The 26,207-nt window shown below is 48.9% G+C and overlaps 1 protein-coding gene across 2 annotated transcripts in view; it reads right to left on the reverse strand.

Annotated features, from left to right (window-relative positions):
• The window catches only part of SRL (sarcalumenin), a 94,688-nt gene extending 85,068 nt beyond the window's left edge, over positions 1–9,620 (reverse strand). For both annotated transcript variants that reach the window (XM_038419416.1, XM_043493205.1), the window contains exon 1: positions 9,504–9,620. In XM_038419416.1, the coding sequence (XP_038275344.1) occupies positions 9,504–9,564 (61 nt within the window). In that variant the 5' untranslated portion in view covers positions 9,565–9,620. The remainder of the gene's footprint in view (positions 1–9,503) is intronic.
• Positions 9,621–26,207: the final 16,587 nt, after the last annotated feature.

Below are 26,207 nucleotides of genomic sequence, written 5' to 3' on the forward strand. Positions count from 1 at the left end.
TTCTTGAGAAAAAAAGACTGAGGAGGGGGATGTGACAGGGCGGCACTCACCTCTTGAGTGCCTCCTAGTGGCTGGGTGTGGTGCTGCAGTCTTTTTCCTGCTCCCAGCACCTCCTATAGCAATAGTTCTTGAACTTTTGTACTGGTGACCCCTTTCACATGGCAAGCCTCTGAGTGCGACCCCCCCTTATAAATTAAAACCACTTTTTTATATATTTAACACCATTCTATTCAGCCAGCCAGGAGCCCCCTTCCTCACTCCTCTGGTCCCAGCCAGGGAGTGATCTGCACAGACCCTGCAGTTCCTTTTATCTGAGCCTGCTGGGATCTGATTGGCTGTTTCCCCAAGGCCTCTCTAGGCAGGCCTGGAGGACGTACCTCCACTGTTCCTTCATGAGCCGGGGTGTGGTAGGACTGCAGGGCCTTTAACAGTGGACCTCAAAAAGCCAGGTGCACTGTCACCAGGGACCACACAACCCTCCACAAATATGTTAAGGGCTGTTATAAAGAAGGCGGTGATCAATTGTTCTCCATGTCCTCTAAAGGTAGGACAAGATGTAATGGGCTTAATCTGCACCAAGGGAGGTTTAGGTTAGATGTTATGAAAAACTTTCTAACCACAGGGGGAGTTAAGCTCTGGAACAGGCTTCCAAGGGAGATTGTAGAATCTCCATCACAAGAGGTTTCTAAAACCAAGTTGGACAAACACCTGTCAGGGATGGTCCAGGTTTAGTTGGCCCCGCCTCAGCCCAAGGGGCTCGACTTGATGCCCTCTCAAGGTCCCTTCCAGCCCTACCTTGCTATGATTCTATGAACTATTGGCTAGCACAGCAGTACCATCGGCTCCCCACATGGACCCTGCACTAAGGCAAGGCCTCCCACCTATCTAACAAATACCCCTCTAGTCCAGTACATCTCTAATTTATGGCACTCACCCTTTCTGCAGCACTCCCTTCTCAGTCAGCAGGCCTGAAGACTTTAGTCCTCCACATGCAGTGGCTTTCAGCAGTGTGTCCGGGACTACTGGCGAACCACTGTTTTCACACCTGAGCCCCCTGTACTCCTACGTTGCACCACGCTACTGTTCTGAGAAAAGCCAGTTCTCAGTCTCAGCTCAGCACATGGCCAGCAGGTGCAGAGAATCACAGCAGAGAGAAGGGAGATCAGGACACATGCTCCCCGCAATCCACTTCTCCTCATCTTTCAATGGCGTATCTACCACAGAAAATGATTTCACTTCTGAGGGAAAGGGAGCATGGCAGGTGAAAGCTGTTTGGAAGCTTGCCCATCACTAGTGCCTGTCAGGGATAAGGGCTAGGGGTCAGTTCAGCACCGCCCACCACCTCCTACTGGCCACCTTTTCTGACAGAAGTAACTTGGAGCAAACTGGTTTTGAAAAGCCAAAGCTTGGGGCCCTGTGCTCATTTTCTGTGCCTGTGTCACAAAGCCAGCTGCATTGACACTTGTACATTACACTTCTGCCTCTGGGTACAAACTACTGTCCTAACCTCGGGTTTCAGCTGGTGGGGAACCTTGCAACTCTCTCCTCCTGCCTCGGTGACACAGCTGTCATCACTTTCTATTGGAGGTTTGGAAGAGGCTGGCTGCACTGTGTGAATTAATTAATTAATTTGTGTGCGCATGGCACTAAAAACAGTCATGATTTCAGAGACTTTCCAGCAAGCCAGTCCACACCTTAAATAAGCAGAATGCCAATGCTGAAACACAGTCGATCCTGTCTGTGCCGTAGGCTGGGAAGGGAGTGCATAGGTGTGACCAGGATAACAGCAAGCCCTGCTTTGTTGCACAGGCATTCTGTTTGCCCTACTTCACCCTCACCCTGTCACCTCTCAGTGCAAAAGCACACAAGCTACAATCTCGTGCGGCGATCCTTCAGATGCTCTGAAGTTTGTTATTTCTCTCTTCAGACCCGTCCTCATCAGCCTTTGAAGCATCTGAAGCTTCCAAATTCAGCCATTTTTGAATCATCTAAGCATAAAAAAGTGTCTGGACAATGTAATGGGTGAGCATGAGGGGGTGGGGGTGGGAAATGTGCCGTCACTCTTACCTGCCTCAAAATAGCTGAGCAAACAGCCACCAAAAACGTCACCTTTCTGCTAACAACGAGCTGGTGATATTTTAGCCCAAAGGATTGTTTTTCTGCAGCATCAGAAACTATGAGAACTTAGCTCCAATGTAGAAATGGCACTTCAGTAACACCCCTCATGCCACAGGGCCTGTAAGACAGTCCACCCAACTTTACCAAACATGTCTGTCTGAAACACCCCCACCCTCCTGTTCAGCGGGTAGGTATAGATTGGGGGAAGGCTTGGGGGGGGCGAGCAAGCTATGCCTTTGTGGAGCTGCTGGAAGCCCACCAAGATGCCAAGCTACCTACTTTGGTCTCTGAACAGCTGGTCAGTAGGGGACCTGGCCCCTTTTCTGAAGGCCCCATACCCAGCTCCTGCCAAGACAGACCCTTCTTCCCACCAGGAACTGACTTCCCTGGTGGATATTCCAGTAGGTTCCACAAGAGTCATTGCCATAGAGGTCAAGGCCAGAAGAGACCACCAGATCCTCTAGTCTGACCTGCTGCGTAGCACGAGCCACCCCCCACTGCCCAGTGTGAGTGGATTTGTGACCTGGCTTAAAGGGTTGCAGTGCCACTCACTCAGGTTTGGCTGGGTGGAGTTGAAACACTTAATGATCTTGACTGCAATTTCAGCTGGAGTTTCCATTAGGGCCTTGCTGTGCTCCCCTCCGCACTGGCTCCCCACTAGCATGCCGTGGCTGAGTTGTGCCACCCCTTCCATGCACCGACAGCCTAGAAAAGCCATGGTTCTTCGTTCAGCTGCCAGCATGGTGCAGCAGAGACAGCAGGCAGCACCCCACCCATCTGATCAGTTCTGACAGAGAGGGACAGCCCCATCAGTGAGCAAGTATGTAGGTCCTTGACTTCTCTGCCGCTGGAATAGCTAATGAGAGGCCCCTGGCGAGATGGAGACCTGTATGTTAGGAGCTGGATTCACAATGACCCTGTTTGCATTCTGGCCTGGCCTCTCCTCCACCCACCTTCCAGGTCTTCAGGCCATATCATTTCTATGTCTACAGCACAAGCACAGACCACATTAGGCACAAAACATCCAGAAAAGCCGAGAGAGATGGCCTCACACCCAAGGAGATCCCAAGAACCGAGCCCAGCAGCACCTGTGATCACAGCCGCAGACCGGTCCGGCCCATGTATGGATTTGCATACTGTAGCATTACTGCGTGATGTAATCTCACACCTGTTGGTCTATCCCAAGGAGATAAAATTGCAGCAGCTGCTGCACAATGATATCAGATCTGAACACATGATTCTTAGGGATTATTAGCTGATGAATTTCATGTGTAGGGGGAGTAGGAGAGAGGGGCGTTCTTTCCTGTTTGGGAACTGTGAACGAGCGCCTTACAATTTTCCAGCATCCATTTCCTCTGGGTGCACAGCAGCTCCAATATGAAAGTATTTTCTCAGCTCTAATATGGGGTGTTTCATCATAAGGTTTGGATACCAGTGGAGCCATGGTTTTCAACCTTTTTTCATTTGCGGACCCCTAAAAAATTTCAAATGGAGTCGCGGAATCTGCGCAGCCCCAGGGGTCTGTGGACCACAGATTGAAAACCACTGCAGTACAGTAACCCACGCAAAAATGGTACGGCTCTGTCCCCCTCTAGTGGCAAGGCCTATAGAGAAGTCTATGAGTCTGCTTCTGCCTCTGAATTAACGTACCTGGTACTTCAGCTCAAGCAAAAGACATTCAGGTGTTAGATCCAGTTAATTCATCGCAGATGACCCATCCAGAGGTTCTGCTGGATTCCCATTAGGTCTTCCAACAAATCTCTACAGGTACCCAGTTCAGACTGTAACATGCATCAGCCAATATTTTACATGGTGTAAAATGTGACTTATTTTCTATAAATGTCTTCAGTCTTATCAATCAACAATGAATCTGTACCACTGAAGAATCAGACAACTGATTCTAATTTTAAAACACTAATAGTCTGCTGCTGCCCACACCCAGGCAATCTCGTTGGCCTTAATGGGGCTGCAGGGGTGTTTCTGAGAGAAGAATTGGCTCTCAGGATTCTTAGTTTGACATAAAGAAAAGGAGTACTTGTGGCACCTTAGAGACTAACAAATTTATTAGAGCATAAGCTTTCGTGAGCTACAGCTCACTACAGCTCACGAAAGCTTATGCTCTAATAAATTTGTTAGTCTCTAAGGTGCCACAAGTACTCCTTTTCTTTTTGCGAATACAGACTAACACGGCTGCTACTCTGAGACCTTAGTTTGACATCTGTCACAATGACATGGCACGTAATTGCAGTTTAATCAGAGACTCACAGGCAAAAGAAAAGACCATTTTGGTCAAACCTGAATTGTACAGAATTCGCTCTCTTGCTTGCTAACATCTTATTCAGTCTGCTCTTAAACACTACCAGTGAAAGTATCTCAACCCTTCTCCTTTGAGAGCAAAGCTGATGATAAAATAATAATAATTAAAAAATGAAAAACAAAGTTGACATTTTGACATTCTTTCCATTTTGCAGGATTCGAACATGACCCATTTTCCCTGTTTGTTTGTTTTGGGGGTTTTTTTGCAAAATCTTGTAAGTTGAATGTTTCATCAAAAAGGTTCTCAAAATGGAGACTGAAATTTTTCTGTTACTGACAAGTCCATTTTTGGAAAATGAAAACTTGTAATAAATTCAATGAAAATTCAGTGAAAAAAATAGCACTTTTTTTTTTAAATCAGTGAAGATTTTTGAAAAAACCAACCAACCACACATGCAAACATTTTTGACCAAAAAAAAAAGCATTTTTCAAACTCCCCTACACCTCTTTGTATAAACAAATTGTTACCATCTCTATTTGCTGTCTGGGTCTTGCTATTAAATACCCTATTCCTGGTTTCTACCGTAGTTGTATCCTTCCTTAGAGTCAAGTCATAGCTTCTTATGCTGCCATTGGTCAAGTATGAACAATTCTCTTCTTTCATTTATACCGTTACCTCAATGGTGTTTATTTTTAATCATAAATTATGTTGTTCCTTAAATGCTTCATTACATGGTAGGAATCACAGGGAATAATTTTCCCCGGAAGCTAAAATACATAAAAAATATACAGTCAGTGATGTGATACCAAAGAGAATATATTTCTACTATAAGCCATCAAATATAGACCTAAAACCTGGAGAATTAGACAAAATCCCATAAACTAAAATTAGAAAAAGAAAGAAAACAGGAAAAACGTAATGTGAAAGACACCCCATTAATACAGGCTGAAAAGTGACTTGTAGAATGCCTCTCTGATGGCGAAAGCACCATGAAGACACCTACATAACCTCTCTGTTACTAGGCCCATCATGAACTCCTAACTGGACATGACCTGAACATAGGTTCATAGATCCAAAGGCCAGAAGGGATCATTTTGATTATCTAGTGTGACCTCCTGTAGAACATGGAACAGGGAATGTCTCCAAAATAATTCCTAGAGCAGATCTTTTAGAAAAACATCCAGTCCTGATTTTAAAATTGTCACTGATGGAGAATCCACCCCCGTCCCTTGGTAACTTGTTCCAATAGTTTGTGGTGGATTCTGTTCTTACTTCCAACCCAAAAGTGTAAATCAGGAGAAGCTGCACAGCACTCAGCAGGTCACACCGCTGCCAGTGAGGCCAAAGGCAGAACCAGAGATCTTTTGCAACAAGTTATGTAAATGGCCCCACAGCATAATTCTCAGGTTCTGCTGCAATATCTAAGCCCTTGCAGGTATTTTTATAGGCTGTAACCCTGTGTCCCTGGAGCCTCCTCCTTTCCAGACTCTATATTTTTAGCTGCCTTGCTCATTCCTCCTCATACATCTGATCTTCCATTCCTGCAGGACACCAGCTTTTGGGTGGAGGTCATGTGAGAACACACTATCTCCTGGGATGTTGCGGTTTTCTCTTGCTGCCAGGGGATGCACGTTTCTTTAAATCTGTAGTAGGAACCTGACAGGGCTGGAGAGGGTTTGAGGCAGCAGCTCTGCAGAGGGGGTTCAGGAATGATACCATTTCCTGCAGTCCATTAAAGTTCCTTGTTCTGTGCTAGAAGAAAGTGGCTCTCTCTTGTGATTTGTTACCACTGTCACATAACACAGAGCAACACCAGGAAGCACAAAAGAGCAGCAGAGAAATAGTCAGGGAAGAGGGAAAAACTATCCTGTAGCTCCACAAAGGCACTGGCTGGAGCTGGCCCTATTTTATCCTAGCCCATCAGAGCCCCCCAGCAAGAGATGCTGCCCTGGTCTAGTCCCTGGCATCACAATGGCTCAGTCCTGTATATGCTACATGTACCTGGGAATCCTAAGAACAATGCATAGCCATGGAAAACCAGCGGCGGCCCCTGATGAAAACTCTTTTCACTGCAGAACAAGGCACAATTTCCAGCTATGATAGCGAGGCGCACATATAAAGGATGATACAATCTATAGTGACAGGACTGCAAAAGGCATTGATCTGTTTATGGGCATTGACTGGCATGGGAAGGGTTTGCAGACAGTGCACAAGACGCCTTATGCACAGTCTCTGTGACTTCCCCATGGTATTCCTGCCACACACGCAGCTGGAGTGATGGGATGGGCAACCAGCAAGGATCTCAGAGTTGGACAGGTGCATGCTGCACAGCAGGGGGTGTATGTGTGTGTGCATGGGGGGAGTGTTGCATTTATTAAAAAGGGGAAAACTGAATTGCTTTTTAAAAATAGCCAAGGCAGATTATTTGAGGCCCCATATGTACAGAAGAAATTAACTCCTCCCTTGTCTAGTTCCTACAGTCACTAACACAGAGCGAGAAGTGCCACTCCTGTTTGAGGGGTTGGTGGGCTCAGCAGTAGCTGCCGGAGAAACCAGCTATCTTTCTAGATACTTGTGTGACTCAGTGAGGGGAGCACCTGAGTGTCTCTGAAGTACATAAAAATAGAAATACTAATCTCTCCACTTCCTTCCCAGCCCGTTGGAGAAACCCTTCCCTGCATCTGTCGCTGCTAGGAGGAAGGGGAGGAGCAAAACACGCATCCCTGACCTCAAGCCTTGGTAGGGCTTTCCCATCCCTCTGTAAAGGCTATGGCCCAAGTGGCATGGGCTGTGACATCATAATGATGAAACCAATAGGATTCCAGTATGCAAATGAGTCCAATGGGACTGACTATGTGTGTTGCGCGACACATAACCTCGGGATGGGAAATGGGCAAGTTGTGAGGAGACAGGTAGCTGGTGCGGTGGCAGCAAAGCAGCAGTGGCTGGCTAAGGAGGGGAGCTAGGGACTGAGCTGAGCAGACTTGGCAGAGTGGAGGGAGGGCGTGGGGAGAGACAGGGCCATGGCCATCACAAGCTGATTTGTGCAGGCTGCAGCAGGGGGTGGGTTCCAGGTGTCCCCGTGTTGGAGTGTGAGGGAGGGTTGCCACCCAGCAGTCTGAGCAGAGGAAGTGGCACATGCAGGGTGGTACCTGCACATGCAGTGTGTGGCGGAGTGAGGTACACAGGACAGCTGGGCTCAGGGACAGCTCTGAGGTTATGGACCAGAGAAGCAGATGGGAGGTCAGAGCTGAGAAGGGATCCAGGATGTGTCTGACAGTTCCCAGTCAGCTCCCTGCCAGCCCCCTTGGAGTGCCACTTGTGCCCTCCCCACCCGTGGATTATGAGGCAGTGGAACGCTGTGCTCTGCGCGTCCCACCATGACATGGTCCCAGTTTCTCTCTGAGCACCCATGCTGAGAATCTGGGGGACTCCTGCCATTCTAGCTTGGGCACTGGTGGGCCCTGCCAGCGACAGTGTCAGGTGGCCTGGGCATGCCCAAGCAGGTGCCAATGGCACCATGTCCAGGCTGGACTAGCTCCGGCGCTGCCAGAGCTGCATCAAATCCCACCCATATGGTCTATATAGACGTGGCCTCTGGAAGGACCTTGACTGTCCAAATGCTCCTCACCACTCCAGAGTGCAATGCAGCCGAGCTGATGTGATTCCAGACACCAGAAGCCCGTGCAGGGCTTCACCCGCCCTGAGCATCAATGGGCACAGGGGAGGGGCTGATAGATGTCCCAGGACATGGCTCCATGGGCCATTTTCCTCGCCCCAGCCCCAAGGCTGCAGTAGCAGCTACCGAACTGTTCCACAGCCAAAGAGGCCCTACCGGAGCCAAGCCCATCCACACTCATGCTCAGCTTGGGGAATAACCTTCGGTGCCCAGGGCACACTGGAGAGAGAGTCAGGATCTGTCAGCCCCTCTCCCTTCTTGTTCTTGTGAATGATAAAGGATGTCCTTAAAAGGATAAAACTCCCTCTGCTAGTCCCCTGTGTGACAATGCGAGAAGGCAGCAGCTGGGCATGGCCATGGTGGGAGAGGCTGGGAAAGCGGAGAGGGAGGAGGGGCGGGAGGGCTGTGGGGAGCTCGGCGTCCAGTTACAAGGCTGTTTCCATACTTAGCCACCTTGCAGCCGCCTAGGATACCCAGCCCCAGCCAGTGTAGCAAAGGGAGACCAAATTAACTCAAGGGCAAGCAAGGGTAATACTGCCCCACGCTTCTGAAAGCACCCCAAAGGAGAGAAGCCTGCAGGAAGCAGCCACACACAGCCCAGGAATCCTTGGAGCTGAGCCCCATGGTGGCATGGGGTCACTGCCCTATGCATGGGGGAGAGAGTGGAGGGGCTGAGGGGAGGCCCTGGGGAACTGACTCAAAATACTGAACTGCACCTACATTTTGCCTGGCACATCTGCAACATCAGGGCAAGGAAATAGAGAGGAACCCCCCACAAACCACCACCACGCCCCACTGCAAAATCCAGCCCAGCCTCCCCCAGTACAGCACACACAAAAAATCAGGTGTCGGATAGCTGCTGTGCTCCTGCGCTGCCTCCCCGGGCTGGGACATCCACAGAGTCCCCGACTCTGGAGTGACTCCAGCACAAGGGCAGGCCCAACATAGTGCCCAGCCGCAGCACAGAAATAACCCACCCACTGCATCAAAGTCTGCCTTTTGCATACAACATGGACACAGAAAAGGAATACACACCCCACACGCCTGCCTGCTGCAGGACGGCCTCGCTGCATCATGGCGGCTGCCCCCAAAAGTCATGGGGGTCTGCCCAGGTAAGTTCAAGCCAAGATACCCCCCAGGGGCCTCCGAGCTCGACGGCTCCCTACAGGGTTCTACTCATGCCCGACAGCCATGCCCAGTGCTTTCTAAGCAACCGCCCCAGCCCTGCATGGCTTGCACACCCCGACCACGGGCTGGGGGTACAGTCACTGCCCTGGAGCGGGGGACAGGCCAGACAATCCCCCTGTTGTGCCCATACAGAACAGGGGAGCTGGCAGAGAGGGGCACAGCTAATGCAAGGGAAGGGCCCCAGAACTGCAGCACACACGGTGCATCACCCCGACAGTGTCTGGGGGGCTCCAGACAGTGGGGAGCAGAACCAGGCCTTACCTGCAGCCCCGAGGAGCAGGAGAGACGCCACACAGCAGCACAGCAGCCTCAGTCCCTCCATGGTGGCTGCCAGGAGCTCTCTGCTGCTCGGCACCTCTATTTATACAGCAGCTGGGAGAAGGGGACAGGCCACAGTCACCAGGGCAACTGGGCGGCAGCACAGCCCTACACAGACAGAGTCTGCCTGACGTGCCCCCTCCCTAGTGTGGGTCTTGGGCCCTGCCCCCCCCCGCCCCCGCCCCGTGAGTGTGCTGGAGGATTTTCACAGGGTTACACTCAGCTCTAACTGTCACAAACACCATGAAACAGGGGCTCCTGGTGGTGACAGCACAACTGCAGAGAGAGGGTTATGGGGGTGGGGGGACTGGGGATATTAGTCTGTTCCATACAGCTCCTTATACCGTGCCCATCACCGTACTATCTGAACTCCTTCAGCAGTGCATAAAACGGGGGGGGGCGGGGCGTCCCCGGGGCGTGAGCACGGCCAGGGGAGCTGTGGGGCAGGGCGTCCCCGAGGCTGAGAGCACGGCCGGGGGGGGCTGTGGGGTGGGGTGTCCCAGGGGCGAGAGCACGGCCAGGGGGTGTAGTGCATTAGCAATCATTCCTCCCCCCTCTGGTTCAGTGGGAGGCCACTCCGCCCCACTCTGTTACTGGGGCACCAAGCAGTCTACAGGGTACGTCTACAGTACGAAATTATTTCAAAATTATTCTATTCGAATTTTCGGAAGCTATTTTATACATTCGATCTTCTGAGTCCCCACTGGGAAAATTCTCAGTGAAACAGGCAATTCATAGTACACAGCACGTGTTCTTTCCGTACAAGGTCTCATTTTGCTTCCTATACTAAAGTGCCTGCCACTTTGGTGTGAGTAAGCCATCACATGCGGCCAGGCAACAGAATTCAGCTTGCAGGCAGCCTGCGGGTTCTCTGGGATGATCGCTTCACACAACACCCTCCCCACCCCCCCTCACACACACACCGATGAGGCTCTGAGCAGGAATAAGCCCTTTAAACTAAACGCGAACAGCCCAGCGTGGCTGGGTTTCCCGCCACCCCACATCGCGTGGTTCCGATCAAGCTCTCACGCACCAGAAGTGCCTTCTCCAGGGTCATCGTCCCGGAGCATGCTTTGAGTAGGGGGAAGCTATTGGCTCCAGCGTTAAGAATAGTTCCTGGCTAGGGGGGAAAACAGATTCCCCACTTGCCACCTGTGCACTGTCCTCCTCCTCCAAAAACTCATCCTCCTCACTCCGTGCTACTCCCCCCTTGCAGGTGTCCATGGACAGTGGTGGGGTAGTGGTGTCGTTACCCCCCATAATTGCATGCAGCTCATAGTAGAAGCGGCATGTAGGGGGCTGTGACCCAGAGCGCCCGTTCGCCTCCCTGGCTTTTTTGTACGCTTGCCTGAGCTCCTTGATTTTTGTACGACACTGTTCTGCATCCCTGGAGTAGCCTGTTTCCATCATGGCTCTGGAGACTTTAGCATACATATTTGCGTTCCTTTTTTTGGAACGTAGTTCTGCCATAACAGATTTGTCTGCCCAACATGCAATGAGATCCAGTACCTCCCGTTCGGACCATGCTGGAGCTCGTCTGCAAATCCGGGACTGTGTGGTCTCTTGTGATGGTGGACTCTGCAGGGTCACCTGTGATGGTGGACTGTGCTGATGGTGACCAAACAGGAAATTCAAAAGTTCCCGGGGCTTTTACTGCTAGTGCATCAGAGTTCGGAGTGTTATCCAGAGCGGTCACAAGGGAACATTCTGGGATAGCTCCCAGAGGCCAATATCGTTGAATTGTGTCCACAGTACTTGTAACCCAGAACTGCAATCTCGATTTTAGGGCTACTCCACTTGTCGAGGTGGAGTACAGAAATCAGAGTAAAGATCCCTTTAAATCAAAAAAACTGGTTTGGTCATGTGGATGGAATCAGTTTTATTTCGAGGTAACTCGGCTAATTCCGAAATAACCGCATACTGTATACCAGGCCTTAGGGAATTAATGCCAGATCTCCAGTCCCCTTTAGCAGATCTCCAGTCCCACAGCAGTCTGGCGAGCTCTGGCCCTGTGGCAGCTGGAGCCCCACAGCCGGTGAACACATGCCATTCAGTCTACGTTGGGGAGGCTGCCACCACAGGGGTGGAGCTGGCAGCAGGGGGACCAAAGTCTGGTTTCCCTGGACTGCTTCTTACCACCATCTGACCAAGGGGTTCCGTAGTCTGAGGGTCCTCTGTCTCATCATGGTATTGGACTGCCGGCAATCCTAGTCGCTCCGCTCCAGTCTCAGCTTTCTCTGGGGTCAGGATACTCCACAGCTTGGTGCAGAGCCTAAGGTCTGCAGCAGGTCTGGGACATCCATCTCCTTCCCTAGCGCAGGCTCAACTGGGCTAGAGGCCCCACCTCTTATACTTCCCGTCCTGCCCCTTAGCTTCCAGCATGTGGGGTAAGCTTGGCCTGGCTCCGTCCACCATGAAGCTGAGTGGTCCCTCCCTCTATGGCTCTGTGGGAGGCCCCTCCACTTCACTACAGGGGGCTATAGGGCAGGGGGCAGTGTGTTACTGGGGTCAGCACACAGTAGGGGGAGTTATAGGTTGCGGGGGTGGGTTGTTACTGAGGTGGTAATACAGCAGGAGGTTATAGGGCAGGGGCGGGATGTTACTGGAGTAAGAGCACAGCAGGGTGGATTGATGAGATCACAGAATGTGGGGTGAAGTAACAGCTGAAGCTGCTGACATCACCAGAAGAGGGGGAAGTTTGTCAAGGGGACAGTGTGTGTGGATCTCAGGGAGGGAGCTCTGGGAATGGTGACGGGGGTCTCATGAGCAGGTGGTTGGAGGGTCAGCCAGGAGGTCTGGCTGGCTTTGCCTGGAGAGCAGGATGACTGAGGAAGGATTGTAGAGCTGTGAGGACAGAGGCTGAAGAGAGCTCAGCTTGGTGTCCTCAACCTCAGGAGCTCCCCACATCGTCAGATCATGGTGGGCTTGGGAGGGGAGAGATTTCTCAGTGTCTCCCATCCCAGCAGCAGGAGATGACATCAGACAGACAGGTCACTGCACAGTACGTAGGTATATCTGTAAATAATTACGAAGCTTAAGGCAGACTGACAGATGGGGAAGATGTTTTGGTGCATAAAACTAGTTCTTTAATACTTCCAGTTCCATGTTAAATTAAATTTGTTCTTATTGTAATAAATAAAATACATTATTTTCATTAACTCTAAGACTAAGCCTGATATGTGCCACTAAGTTATTTAGATACTGGAACATTCCCTGGGGTACAATCTGGACTGATGGACAGTGTGTCCCCTGAATTGTTCAATTTAGGGTGCCTTCTACACTGCTTTGCTGTGAGAGCAACCACTCCTAGTCTGCTCAGACACAGCCTCTAGCATGTAAATTACTCCCAGCTTTATGTGTAAGTGCTTAGCCAGCCACCCATGAATTGCATTGCAGGGCCACACTAGCAAACTCCCAGCCCCGGACTTGTCCCAGAAATGTGTGTCTTGTTCTGCTAAGCTCTCTCCTGGACAATACAAATTCATAGTCAGTCTGTCATTTTATTAATAGAAGATTATATGCACAAACCCTGCTATCTCAAATGGGAGTTCCCAAACACACTGGTTTAGATAAAACAATAAAAATCAGATTATTAACTATAGAAAGATAAATTTTACGTGATTACAAGTAATGAGGCATAAAAGTCAGAATTGGTTACAAAGAAATAAAAGGTAAAACGCAAACTAATACCTAACTTAACAAGCTACGTGAACTTAAAGCAAAAGGGTCTCTCTCACCACATATTCTTCTGCAGACTGGCTGGATCTTTCAGCCAGGATCTCTTCCCAGTCTAATGATGCTTCCTTTGTCTTTCAAGAGTTGTCAGTGCCATGAGTAGAAATGAAGGGAGAGATGATTTGTGTCCTCTGTTCCTCATTTTTATATCTTTTCCCGCTCTTTGAGAATCATTTCCAGCTGAGGTTCAGGAGACAGCAAGTCTGTGAGACAGGAACTTCCAGCTGTTTCTTTGCCAACATGTAACTTTCTTCCTCACACCGTTGTTCCTGCCAAAGGATGCTTAATTAGGTGATAGTCCATTTGATTATGCTGACCCTGGCTGAGGTGCTGCCTAGCCTTTTATTTCTGGGGAACTGGTTTGAAACTGTTTCCCTAGACTTGGAACATGTCTTACACAGTAGAATTTTATAATGTCACATATGATGTTGCCACACATATTTTACTGGGACAATAATGTTCAGCAGATTATGAGTTTTCAAATGATACCTCACAAGGCATACTTCGTACAAAAATAATCATAGTCTTGTAAAAAGGGTGAACATAAGGATACAGGCTGTTACATACACCTGACTGCCGCTTTTCAAAGTGACACCACATAATAATTACCACAAGCAAGAGTGTATTCAGTGTACTTGCTATTTTCACCTGCTGGATTCCCTCTCCTCCTGGTGATATGGAAACAAAGTTCTTTGTTAATCTCAGTCCTGGATGTGGTCAGAAATTTGTCATCAAAACTGTTTCTCATTGAAAAACAGTTTTCATCACAATGTTTTGAAAAACATGTGGCTTTGGATGAAATTTCATTTGGGGGAAAAGAAACCAAACCATTTTGACATTTTCAGAACAGAATGGTTTTGATTTTTTTGTTTTAAAATAACTTTTTGAAAACAAATCTTTTTTTACATATATAAACATTTTTTAACCACGAAAATTGGAACAGAATGTTTTGATTGTATTGAAATGAAATGTTTTGACGCAAAATAGATTTTTTTTTCTTTTTGGAATTTTGTTTTGGGAGACATTTTTGACTTTTTTTTTTTTTCTGTTTTGGTTCCATTTCAGAATGGGGGAAAAAATCAAAATTGTGGAATTTCCCATCAACTGAAAAATCCTGGTCCAGCTCAGCCCTAGTCAATACATTTGTAAAGAGTGATATTCTATAACTGATTGCTTTGTGACATTGAAAATAAACTAGCACAAAGAATTTCCAAACAGATCCTGGAGCACAAGGACCACAGCCAGTGTGTACAAAATGATTAGCACCAACCCAATCTGAATGTCAAAGATGCTTTCAAGAGCACCTAGGAGGTGCTGGAAGAGGAGTGTGAAGTAAACAGGGCTCAAGTACTACCCAGTTTTAAAAGGAAGGGCTTGTCAACATTACAGAGCCTTTGCTGGTATAGTGATGCCGGCAAAGCCCCCTAGTGGAGACACAGGGTATGCCCGCAAAAGAAGTTCCACTGGCACAGCACACCATCTCCCCAAATGACAATAAATATGCTGATAAAAGTACTAGGTGGATGATCAATTGAAAATGCCCAGCCACCTCCAAGCATAAAAGCATAGTGGATCAACGGAGATAAAATTGTTGCAAATGATGGGATTCTGTACAAAGGACATGGTATCTAATGGATGATCCCATGGTTTGGGCACTAACCTTGGCCTCAGGATATCTGGGTTCAAATCCCCACCCTGTGTGCCCCTGGACAAGTTCCTTCACCTCTCTGGTCCTGAGTTTCCCATCTGTAAAATGGGGATAACAGCACTGCCCTGCATTAGCAGGGTATGTAAGGATAAATGTATGTAAAGACAGTGAGGTGCTCAGATGGGGGCCAGATAAGAACCTTACACACTATAATTACTCACAGAATGGACTGAGGTAGCCGTATTGATCCCAGGGTATGAGAGACAAGGTGTGAGAGGTCATATCTTTTATTGGACCAACTTCTATTGGTGAAAGAGAAGATTTAGCACTCCACAGAGCTCTTCTTCGGGTCTTCTTCCTGGACAAATGCAAGAAACAAAACAAAGCATCATCCCCAGAGGACTTGCCATCTATAACCTTCTGACCACTACATGCAACTCCAAGGCAGAACTGAAGAAGTACTCTGCAGAGCTCAGAAGCTTGTCTCTTTCACCAGCAAAAAATATTATCTCACCCACTTTGTCTCTGTCCCAGAATCAGCAATGCTAAGCTTAACCTAACCATCTGACTATTCGGAAGTGTAAGAACAGCCCTGCAATGTTCTCCTCTTGTCAAGCCTGAGAGTTGCCGTTGAAGATAAGGTATCCAAGTGTGGACTCTATCATCTACACAGGAAGCAGACTGCAAAGCAGCACTAGGAATCTCACCATGTTCCTGAGCATGCTTGGGCCTAGACTGACACTGGTCTATTTGAATTAAACAGGAGCGATCGCCTCTTCCTAGAGCACTATTGCTCACAGTTTTTTGAAATGTAGCTGTTATTGAGTAGCAACATAACGGCACTTTGTAGATCACTGTCTGATCGGCTGGATGGGTTAATACAGTTAGGCACACGTGGCTCATTTCAGCAATGCCTTTGACACTTCAGTGCAAGCACCCCACGTCATGCCCTGACTATGTACTCCTGTAGGTCAGCAAGCGGATCAGTGCAAACGGCAAAGAGCTCGGTTTTAAGCATGTGATCCATGCACAGCACTGTTACGGTATTGCCAGCTCTTATTAGTTGATCGTAAGGACTCTGGAGCCTGTCTCATGATGAGGCAAGAAGCTCCAGCCCTTCCTGAAATTCAGCCCTGCTGAAGGCCGGCAGAGTCTCTGCCCTCCACTTGCTGCTCTCACAAGATCCGGGGCTGGGATGGGGAGAGCAAAGAGTCCAGCAGCCCACCATGGCTCCACACCTTCCTCCCTCCTCCCCTCTTGTGAGAAATATGGACAGGACAGCAGGGAAGGGGAGAAGCCCCAGCGGCTGCTGGAGGGAAGAATGATTAAAATAAAAATTAATTTTTTTAGCTGTTTGGATAATTAATTATGAGATTAAAATACCTATCTACACTTATGATGACTATTGGATGATGTAGATATTTATGTAGTCATCAAAAGTATACAGAGAAAAATAAATTATTTTACATCATTTTTGGACTGAACTGATTATTTTAAAAAAGGAATATTTAGGGGTTATATAATATATTTAGTGCACTGATATACAGAAAGCTCTGAAAGGTGGTGGATGTAGCAAAGATCATTTTGCACATCAAGATTCTTGCATGGCACAGAAATCTTTACTGAAAAATATTGGAAAACTTGATACACAAAGACAGTTCTTTGTGTTTTTCAGCAGTTCACTTACATCTGCTTTATAAGCCTTGTATAGTATATTTTAAAATATGGTGGAAAAACCTAATCATGCATTTAGACTTTATCACACTAATGAGCTCACCACTGAGTAGTTGTGTTATATACGTGTATAAGAACATAACCTACATACTCCCCGATCTCCCACCAGCACCAGTTCCTACCCTCCTCCCCTTATCTCCATCTTTGAAGAGATATTTTTGAGGGTCTATCCATCCCAAAATTATCACTCACACAGAAGTAGAGGGAAGTTAAAAAGCCAAAAAGACAGACTAAAACACATAGGCTGATGATGCTTTTTAAATCTCATGATTCATGGGGATCAGTCTTATGATTTTTTAGGAGGCGACGTGATTTTTGGTCTCTTGAGGGTGGAAGATTGCAACACACTGCACAGGGCTTGCTGGGCTCACAGCACAAGCCACCTATTGCTAATAACTGACACACTTCTTCTACCAGAGCCAATTAATCCTGCACTGTACAGCTGTGGACTGATTGGCTAAGTGGCAGTTCTGCAAAAAAGGACCTGGGGATCACGGTGGATGAGAAGCTGGATATGAGTCAGTAGTGTGCCCTTGTTGCCAGAAGGCTAACAGCATATTGGTCTGCATTAGTGGGAGCATTGCCAGCAGATCGAGGAAAGTGATTATTCCGCTCTATTTGGCACTGGTGAGGCCACATCTGGAGTATTATGTTCAGTTTTGGGCCCCCTACTACAGAAGGGACGTGGACAAATTGGAGACAGTCCAACGGAGGGCAATGACAATGATCAGGGGCTGGGGCAAATGACTTATGAGGAGAGGCTGATGGAACTGGGCTTATTTAGTCTGCAGAAGAGAAGAGTGAGGGGGGATTTGATAGCAGCCTTCAACTACCTGAAGTGGGGTTCCAAAGAGGATGGAGCTAGGCTGTTCTCAGTGGTGGCAGATGACAGAACAAGGAGCAATAGTCTCAAGTTGCAGTGCGGGAGGTCTAGGTTGGGTATTAGGAAACACTATTTCACTAAGAGGGTGGTGAAGCACTGGTATGGGTTACCTAGCGAGATGGTGGAATCTCCATCCTTAGAGGTTTTTAAGGCCCAGCTTGACAAAGCCCTGGCTGGGATGATTTAGTTGGGGTTGGTCCTGCTTTGAGCAGGGGGTTGGACTAGATGACCTCCTGAGGTCTCTTCCAACCCTAATCGTCTATGATTCTATGAGGTGTATGCAGGAAACCAGACCAGAAGAAGCAATGTAAGTGACCCCATTGCTACAGGGAGTCACTGCCAGTGCTGTGCACACCAATCCCCTAGATGGCATGCCATGAGCTAACAGGAAAGTGCTGTCTGAATTAGGCTCTCCAGGCTTCCCGTGAACGCTCCCAAAGTCTGAGTGAAAAAGGAGCCTTTACTAGGGGTGCCAGAAACTGATAGGTGCAAATCCCCTGGGAAATGATGACCTGTAGGTTGTGTCCCAACCACTAGGGGCAGCCCGGGAGAGGTAACCACCGCCATGGGCTCCTGCAGTCACCCTGCTGATGAGCCTGCCAGTCCCCTGCGTGGCTTCAGTCCCAGCTCCCAGGCTGCTGAAAGCCCAATGTACTGCCCTTTCAGAGTGCCACAGGCCTAGCTGGCTCAGATTCCTACGCAACATAGGGCTGCTGGCTGGCTGGCAATGTGCGTTGCCTTCAGGCACCTGCCATATGCCTCTCTGTGGGGTGGGGAATGAGTTCATACTACCTCTGTTGGCCAGCCTATCACATCTCCACCTCCCCCCAAACTCACTCAGCACACAGGGACGAGGAATTTCATACACAAACACAGAGCAAGATTTAGTCCCCACCACCCACTTTCCAAGTTGTGGTGTTTGGCATGGGCACATTCGGAAGGCCTTCCTTCCCCTCCCACTACCGCTGCAACGCAGCGTCTCTGGCACACAGTCAGGGTGGATCCAGGCTTGTGGATCAGGTTCTACCCTAAAGCTGGAAATGAAGGCTGGAGATCTGGGCCTGCATTTGACTGCACCTCTTCATACCTACATGGAGGTTAAGAACACTTCACAAACCAGGCTCTAAATGGTCTCTTCAAGCTACCACCAGCTCCTGTTTGGATATAGAGCTCGGTAAGCATGAGTGCTTCCCACCACTGGACAGCACTGTGGAGCCATGCACAAGACATTTTCAAACCGTGATGTCCATTGGCAGACAACTTTTTACACCTGGAGATTCATGCACAATTCAAGCAGTATCAGCCACACAGGGATGATGGGATCTACTATATGATTCTGCAGGGGGCTGGTAGATAGGCACAAAACCCACTGCTAGCATGCATTATTATTAGGGCTGTCAATTAATCGCAGTTAACTCACGCGATTAACTCAAATTATTCACAATTAATCACCCTGTTAAACAATAGATTACCAATTGAAATTTATTAAATATTTTTTGGATTTTTTCTACATTTTCAGATATATTGATTTCAATTACAGCACAGAATACAAAGTGTACAGTGCTCACTTTATATTTATTTTTGATTAAATATTTGCACTGTAAAAAACAAAATAGTATTTTTCAATTCACCAAATATAAGTACTGTAGTGCAACCTCTTTATCATGAACTTAATGTAGAATTATGTACAAAAAAATAACTGCATTCAAAAATAAAACAATGTAAAACTTTAGAGCCTACAAGTCCCCTCAATCCTACTTCAGCCAAACACTCACACAAACAAGTTTGGTTAAAATTTGCAGGAGATAATGCTGCTTCTTGTTTACAATGTCACCTGAAAGTGAGAACAGGTGTTCTCGTGGCACTTTTGTAGCAGACGTTGCAAGGTATTTATGTGTCAGATATGCTAAACATTCGTATGCCCCTTCATGCTTCAACCACCATTCCGGAGGACATGTTTCCATGCTGGTGATGCTTGTTAAAAAAAAAAATAATGCATTAATTACTTTTGTTACTGAACTTATTGGGGGAGAATTGTATGTCTCCTGGGTTTGCCTGCATGCTGCCATATATTTCATGTCATAGCAGTCTCAGATGATGCCCAGCACATGTTCATTTTAAGAACACTTTCACAATAGATTTGACAAAATGCAAAGAAAGTACCAATGTAAAATTTCTAAAAATAGCTATGGCACTCGACCCAAGGTTTAAGAATCTGAAGTGCCGTCCAAAGTCTGAGAGGGACGAGGCATGGAGTAAGCTTTCAGAAGACTTAAAACAGCAACAATCAGATACAGAAACTAAAGAACCCAAACCACCAAAAAAGAAAATCAACCTTCTGCTGGTGGCATCCGACTCAGATGATGAAAATGAACATGCGTCGGTCCACTCTGCTTTGGATCATTATCGAGCAGAATCCGTCATCAGCATGGATGCACGTCTCCTTGAATGGTGGTTGAAGCATGAAGGGACATATGAATCTTTAGCGCATCTGGCATGTAAATATCTTGCACCACCGACTACAACACTGCTATGTGAATGCCTGTTCTCACTTTCAGGTGACATTGTAAAGAAGAAGTGAGCAACATTATCTCCTGCAAAATGTAACCAAACTTGTTTGTCTGAATGATTGGCTGAAGTAGGACTGAGTGGACATGCAGCCTATAAAATTGTACATTGTTTTATTTTTGAATGCAGTATTTTTTTTACATAATTCTACATTTGTAAGTTCAACTTTCATGATAGAGATTGTACTACAGTACTTGTATTAGGTGAATTGAAAAATACTATTTCTTTTGTTTTTTTACAGTGTAAATACTTGTGATCAAAAATAAATATAACGTGAGCATTGTGCACTTTGTATTCTGTGTTGTAATTGAAATCAATATATTTGAAAATGTAGAAAACATCCAAAAATATTTAAATGTTGTTCTATTATTGTTTAACAGCCCTAATTATTATTGATACTCATATTGTGGTAGCACCTAGGCAGCCCAGTCCTGGCCCAGGACCTCACTGTGCTAGGTGCTGTACAAAAACAGAACAAAGAGTCAGGCCCTGCTCCAGAGAGCTAATAAGCAAGGCACGGTCACTGGCAGAGCTGGCATGCACAAGTGACGATGCTCACAAGTGCAAAGCCTGGCTGAGGCCCTCTGAGGCATGGAGCAGGGCACAAGTGCAGGCATTGGACACTAATGATGGAGGCCACCTAAGAATGGAGATAGATAGAAGTGTTGAGAGCAGGAGCAGTGGAAGGTCCCTAAAAGTAGGGGGGACACCAATGTCCAAACTGTGGCTCCACCCTTTGCCCCACCCCTTCAGCTGATGCCCCACCCTGCCCCTTCTCCCCAAGCCCCCGCCCTCACACTAACTCTTCTGCCGAGGCCCCGTCCCCATGCTGCCTCTTTCCCCCAAGACCCTGCCCCCCACTTGCTCCTCTCCCCCCATCACTCTCGCTTACAGCTGGTAAAAAGTGGGGGGGCACCACCCTCTGGTCTCCCCCGTTCTGTTCTCAGCAGCTCCACGGAGCGCTCTGCAAGAAGCAAATAAGAAAAGTAAGATGACAGGGCCTCTGTCTCTCCGGAGTGTCACTGCTGCGTTAGTATCTTGATCGTCCCTGTTAGTCTCTATTTCCATCTAGCGTGTTCATTTGAGTGATGTGTGCCCCTGAGCAATCACAGGTGCCGAAGCACAGAACACCAATGAGGCAGGCGTTGGGGCAGCAGGTTTGCTTGACTGTATTGTGCTCAGCCCTCAGTGCAGGAGACCATGTGGGCCAGTCGCCAGAGCAGGCAGCCAGAAGCCAAACCTCCCATGTGCTGTTTCTGGCACAGCCACTCGCTCCTTAGTTTGCGAAACAGGGGTCCTGAAGCCATGTGGGGGCACCTCATCATTTGTCTGGTAAGCACCAGGAGACCCTTGAGTGACGACGAGCACTGTGGAAAGGCAATGTGTGATCCCATCACAAAGGCAGACCCACTGGTGGCAGCAAAGACAGTGACCCTCGTTCCACCTGGGCTACCTTCCTGCAGCTGCAGTTGGTGTGCGAGAGAGGAGGTAAACACAGCCCCACCATGTCCTTATGTCTGCTCCCCCTCCCCCTGCAGCAGTGTTAACAGTGGAGCTATAGTTCCACCCCCCAAAAACCTGATGCTAATGGGGCAGATTTCCCATCATACACCTGGGCATACCCCAGGCCTGCTCCCAAGGCACCAGACTGACCATAGCTTTGACCTGCCAGGGCTGCCCCAGCCTGGTGGTCGCTGGGTGGCAGACAATGGGCATTAATGATACTGCAGGGGAGCCAGGGGATGGGACAGAGTTCACTGCTCTCCCCGCTTTGCCAGCTGTGGCCACCAGAAGGTGGGCCCAGGAAGTGAAGGGGTTTCTCCTCTGCAGCTCTCAGCCCCTACAACAAAGAGGCCACATGGGCAGGTGTGTGCCAGGGCTCAGGCCTCAACAGCCAGGAGGCATCCGTCCCTCCCCCTCCCCGCCAACCCTCCCCGGGGGCCTACGGAGGCAGCGTGCAGCCTGTGTGTAATCAGCTGGCGGGCCGGGGAGGGGTGCAGAGGAAGTGTCTGGAATACTCCACTGACTGGGGACAGCACTTACACTGAGCGGCTCCCCCTTGTGCCGCCGACACGTTACCTTCTGAGAAATGAATCGACCAGTCTTCGCAGTCTTCCTGCCTACAGGAAACATGGGCAGAGTAGAGGGCGGGTGCCCCTGAAGCCTGCTTGTGCCCCCCTCTCCTCCCCAAGGCCTGGGGATGCCCCCCCCGGGGGGGGCTGCGTAGGGCACCACAATGTCTAGGGATGGCCCTGCTCCCAGCACAGCTGTCCTGTGAGAGTTGTGGGATCAGAAGGGCGGTTCGTGGAAACCGTGAGTCACCAATGGCCCCCCCCAACAGGCCTCGACTACATCCAGACTGGCAGCCGTTCAACACAAGGGGGAATTGGGACCCGAGGAGTTAAACTCAGCACCTTTGTGCACAGACACCATTTGATATCGGTTCAGCTTGACTGAAACCTGCAGGGGCGGCTTTCCACCACTACCAGAGGACCCATAGGGCGGTTCATGTCACTTTAATGAGATCAGCTTTTAAACAGATTTAAGCTAACGAGTTTACTGGCAACCAATTAACAAGTTAAATCCTTTAGTGTTGACAAACCCTAGGTGAGGATTCCTTGCCTGCAGCCAGCCCTACATCCTCGCACTGGGCTCTCAGAATCCATTGCTTTCTGCCCTGTGCCTCCCCACCTGGCCCTTCTCAGTTCACCCTCTGCCACCCCTGTCCTGTCGCCACACAGCCACCCTGCTCTGCCAGTGATCCCAGATGTTGCCGTGTGCTCCTGTGCTTCCCCCCCCGCCCCCCCAAGCGCCTTGGCGCTATCTCCCATGGTGCTGCATCCAAGCTGGGGCCGGGCTCCCTGTACAATGTACCCCACACAAACTCAAGAGGGTTAATGTGGACCCAAGAGGCCAAATATGCTACCCAGCTGTCCCTGGAGAGCAGGCCAAGCTTAGAGATGAAGCCAAACTGGGTGCTGACTATACACGGAGGAAATGGAGAGCAGAAGGGGGCTGCAGGGAGGAGAGGAAGGAACTTTGGAGTCCCTCTCTGGGGCTAGAGAGACCAGGAAGAAGCCCTGGGGAGAGTTGGCCCTGGGAACCTCCCCTGAATAGAGGGGCCAGGGGAAATAGGGAGCAGCCACCAGAGTAGAGCAGACTGGAATGGGGAGCCCCAACAGAAGAGCAGGAACTGGACCGCCAGGGAGAGCACCCTGGGAAGCGTTCAGTCAGGAACAGAGCAGGGGGAAGTGAGAGGGATGGAAGGTTGAGCCCCAGGAGGGCAGCAATGAGTTTGTAGTTTATGGCTTGGGAGTTTGGTGGGGGATTGCAGGGGAGGGTCCAGAGAGTCCCAACCCTGGAGGAAGGGTGAACCTAGAGCAGTGGTGGGGGAGAGATGGAATAGGAAGAAATCTAAAGAGGCAGCAGCAAGGCTGCTTGTTGTAGGGTCCCTGGACTGGAACCCAATGTAGTGGGAGGGCCTGCGTTCCCTACCCCCACTGGAGAAGGTGGTGCGAAGCCCCACTGACATACAGGGATAATCTTTTGGGGGAGAGGTAATATCTTTTATTGACAGACTGCTGTTAGGGAGAGAAACAAGCTGTCGAGCTACACAGACCTCTGTTTCAGGGCTGGGAAAGGCTCTCAGTGTCAGAACTAAATATAAGGTGGAACCCGTTCTTTAGCATAAGTAGTTAACGCATGTTTCAAGGGACCATTCAAGGTGAAGTGGCGTGTTAACACCATTGCAGTCATGGGGGAAAAAGGACAAAAAAAAATAATAAGGGGATAAAGACATTCAAAGCCCTGAGCCAAGATCACACAAGGACCACGGGGCCCAGAGTCAGGGCCCAAGACTGATTGTAAGGGCATAGCACTATTTATTCTGTTACCCCAGAAGGAGTGGATTTAAACATGACCTAGCTGGAGGGCCACGTTACCAGAAGAGCGATCACCACAGGGCAACCATTGGCAAGGGGCACCCGGTGGGGAAACAACCTGTTCTGCCACGCCCAGCTGCTAGGGGCGCAACAGCAGTGAGTATGCTCTTTCCAACACCTTATCCTCTGTGAAGCCCACTGTGAAGGGTGCCCACTCACCTCTCATGAGCGCCTCCTGTCTGGTGTGTGTGAACTTGCACTCTCTCTTGCTCTGCTCACGGTGCCTCCTCTCAGCAGTTACCCTTGTCAGGTGGGTCTTGTGGTTCAGGCCTCCAGCTAGTCTCATGCATGAAGGAACAAAACCCCTTCCGGAGTAATAGGTGCAACAGGGCCTACCCCAGTGCCCTTGTTCCTGTCTTTAGTCCCGTCTCTAGGCTCCATTTTCAGCCCCTTCTGGGCTAGCTTTAACTTTTTCCCTGCCCTGTTATGGAGCAGTGTTGCCAGGGCTTCTTCGCTGGAGTCTTTGTCCTTAGCAGTTCTCACTAACCACTACTATGGGTCCCAACCCAGGGACCCTTCAAATAGCAGCCACCCGCTGCTTCCTGTAATAGTTGCTTCTGCTGTTCCCCAGGCCACTTCCCATGTAGCCCCTTCCTCTTTACCCTTCCCTCAGGGCTGACAGAACATCAATGTCACCAGTACCCATCTTCTAGCTCTCCCTTGCGCGCCAACAAGGAGCACTTTCCTTGTTCATCTGGTCCCCATCAGCAACTGATCTGCTCAGCTCCTGCAGTTCCTTTTAACTGGGCCTGCTGGGCTTTGATTGGTTGCTTCCCTGCAGCCTTTCTAGGCAGGCCTGGATGACCCACCTTTACTGCTCCTTTTCTGGGACGGAGTGTAGTAGGACCATGAGGCCTCCAGCAGGGGCCTGCCTCACCCTCCTTCAATCTCACCTTAGCTTCAGAACTCTGCCAGCTGGGAACAGCCAGGCAGGTGATTGGCTGAGGTTACAGCTGCTGATAAGCACATGTATGAACTGCACACACAGCTAGTCCATGCCAAACACGGTCAGGGGATCACTCCCTACCCCAATGGCTTGACTGACCCACCCGCCGCTTCTCAACTTTAAGAGCTCAAGTCTCTAGGACACGGACTGGCTCTTCTGGTGAGTCCATGCAGCACCAACCAAAATGGGGCCCTGTCCTTGTTGAGGCCAGCAGGTGCTAAAAATAACACCACAGCTGATATTTAATCAGTGCCTCTGGCTATGATGCCTGTTCCCAGAACAGCCTTCCTCTCCCACTCCTGTAGCTGTGTTGGCTTTGCAAGGTGGCTTGGAGGTACAACATGCCTTTGCCAGCAAAGCTAGCAGACTGGACTCAAAGAACCAGGGAGGAGTTGTTCTGAGGAAGAAAAGGTCCCTTTTACATTCGCTTTACAACGCTACTTTACAGATCCCACCAGCAGTCACTCACCACTTTGACAACTAAATGGTAATAGAGGGTGGTTGAGGTATTTGCCACACAGTGAATAAGGCGAGGTAATGAACACTGCATTGTCAACCCCCAACTCATGCGTCAGGCCTCAAAAAAATCATGAGATTGACTTAAAAATAATACGATTTTAAAGATACAGTAAAGGTGGGTTCTTGTGGTTGGCCTGCTGGTTTTTGAGTCTTTAGGGTTCAGTTTTAGACCTTTCAAACTTTGCTCTTTCAAACCAGGGTGCTAGAAACGTCCTTTTTTTTTAATGCAAATTGAGATGCTTACATAATCACCTGACTCTGGGAGCTGGGGGTTTAAGGGAAAACACCAACTATTATGGGAGTTGGCAACACTGTATAGAGCAGAAGGTACAGCCGTATGCATGTGTCCCCATTTTCAATGCACGCACAATTTCACAACAGAACAATGGGTGCTTTCCATTTCCTTTGTTTGTAATCAACAAGGGGGTTAAAAAATGAGTGAATTTTGTGCTGATGAAATGGAGGAAAGTGACAGCGCCGGAGTCCAAGGCCTCTGCTTATTCACAGATCAGGTACAGCGGGCAGAGCGACAGGGTGAGCTCCCCAATGTACTGAACTCCTGCCCTCTCTACAGGAGAGGGGAATTCATTGTCCGTTGCCTGCTTGCCTCTTAGTCCCTCTGCTGAGACTTCCAACAATCAGTGCCAATAGTAATAGTGGCACTTAATGTCAA

Source organism: Dermochelys coriacea, chromosome 10 (genome assembly GCF_009764565.3).
Source record: "Dermochelys coriacea isolate rDerCor1 chromosome 10, rDerCor1.pri.v4, whole genome shotgun sequence".
Lineage (NCBI taxonomy): Eukaryota > Metazoa > Chordata > Testudines > Dermochelyidae > Dermochelys > Dermochelys coriacea.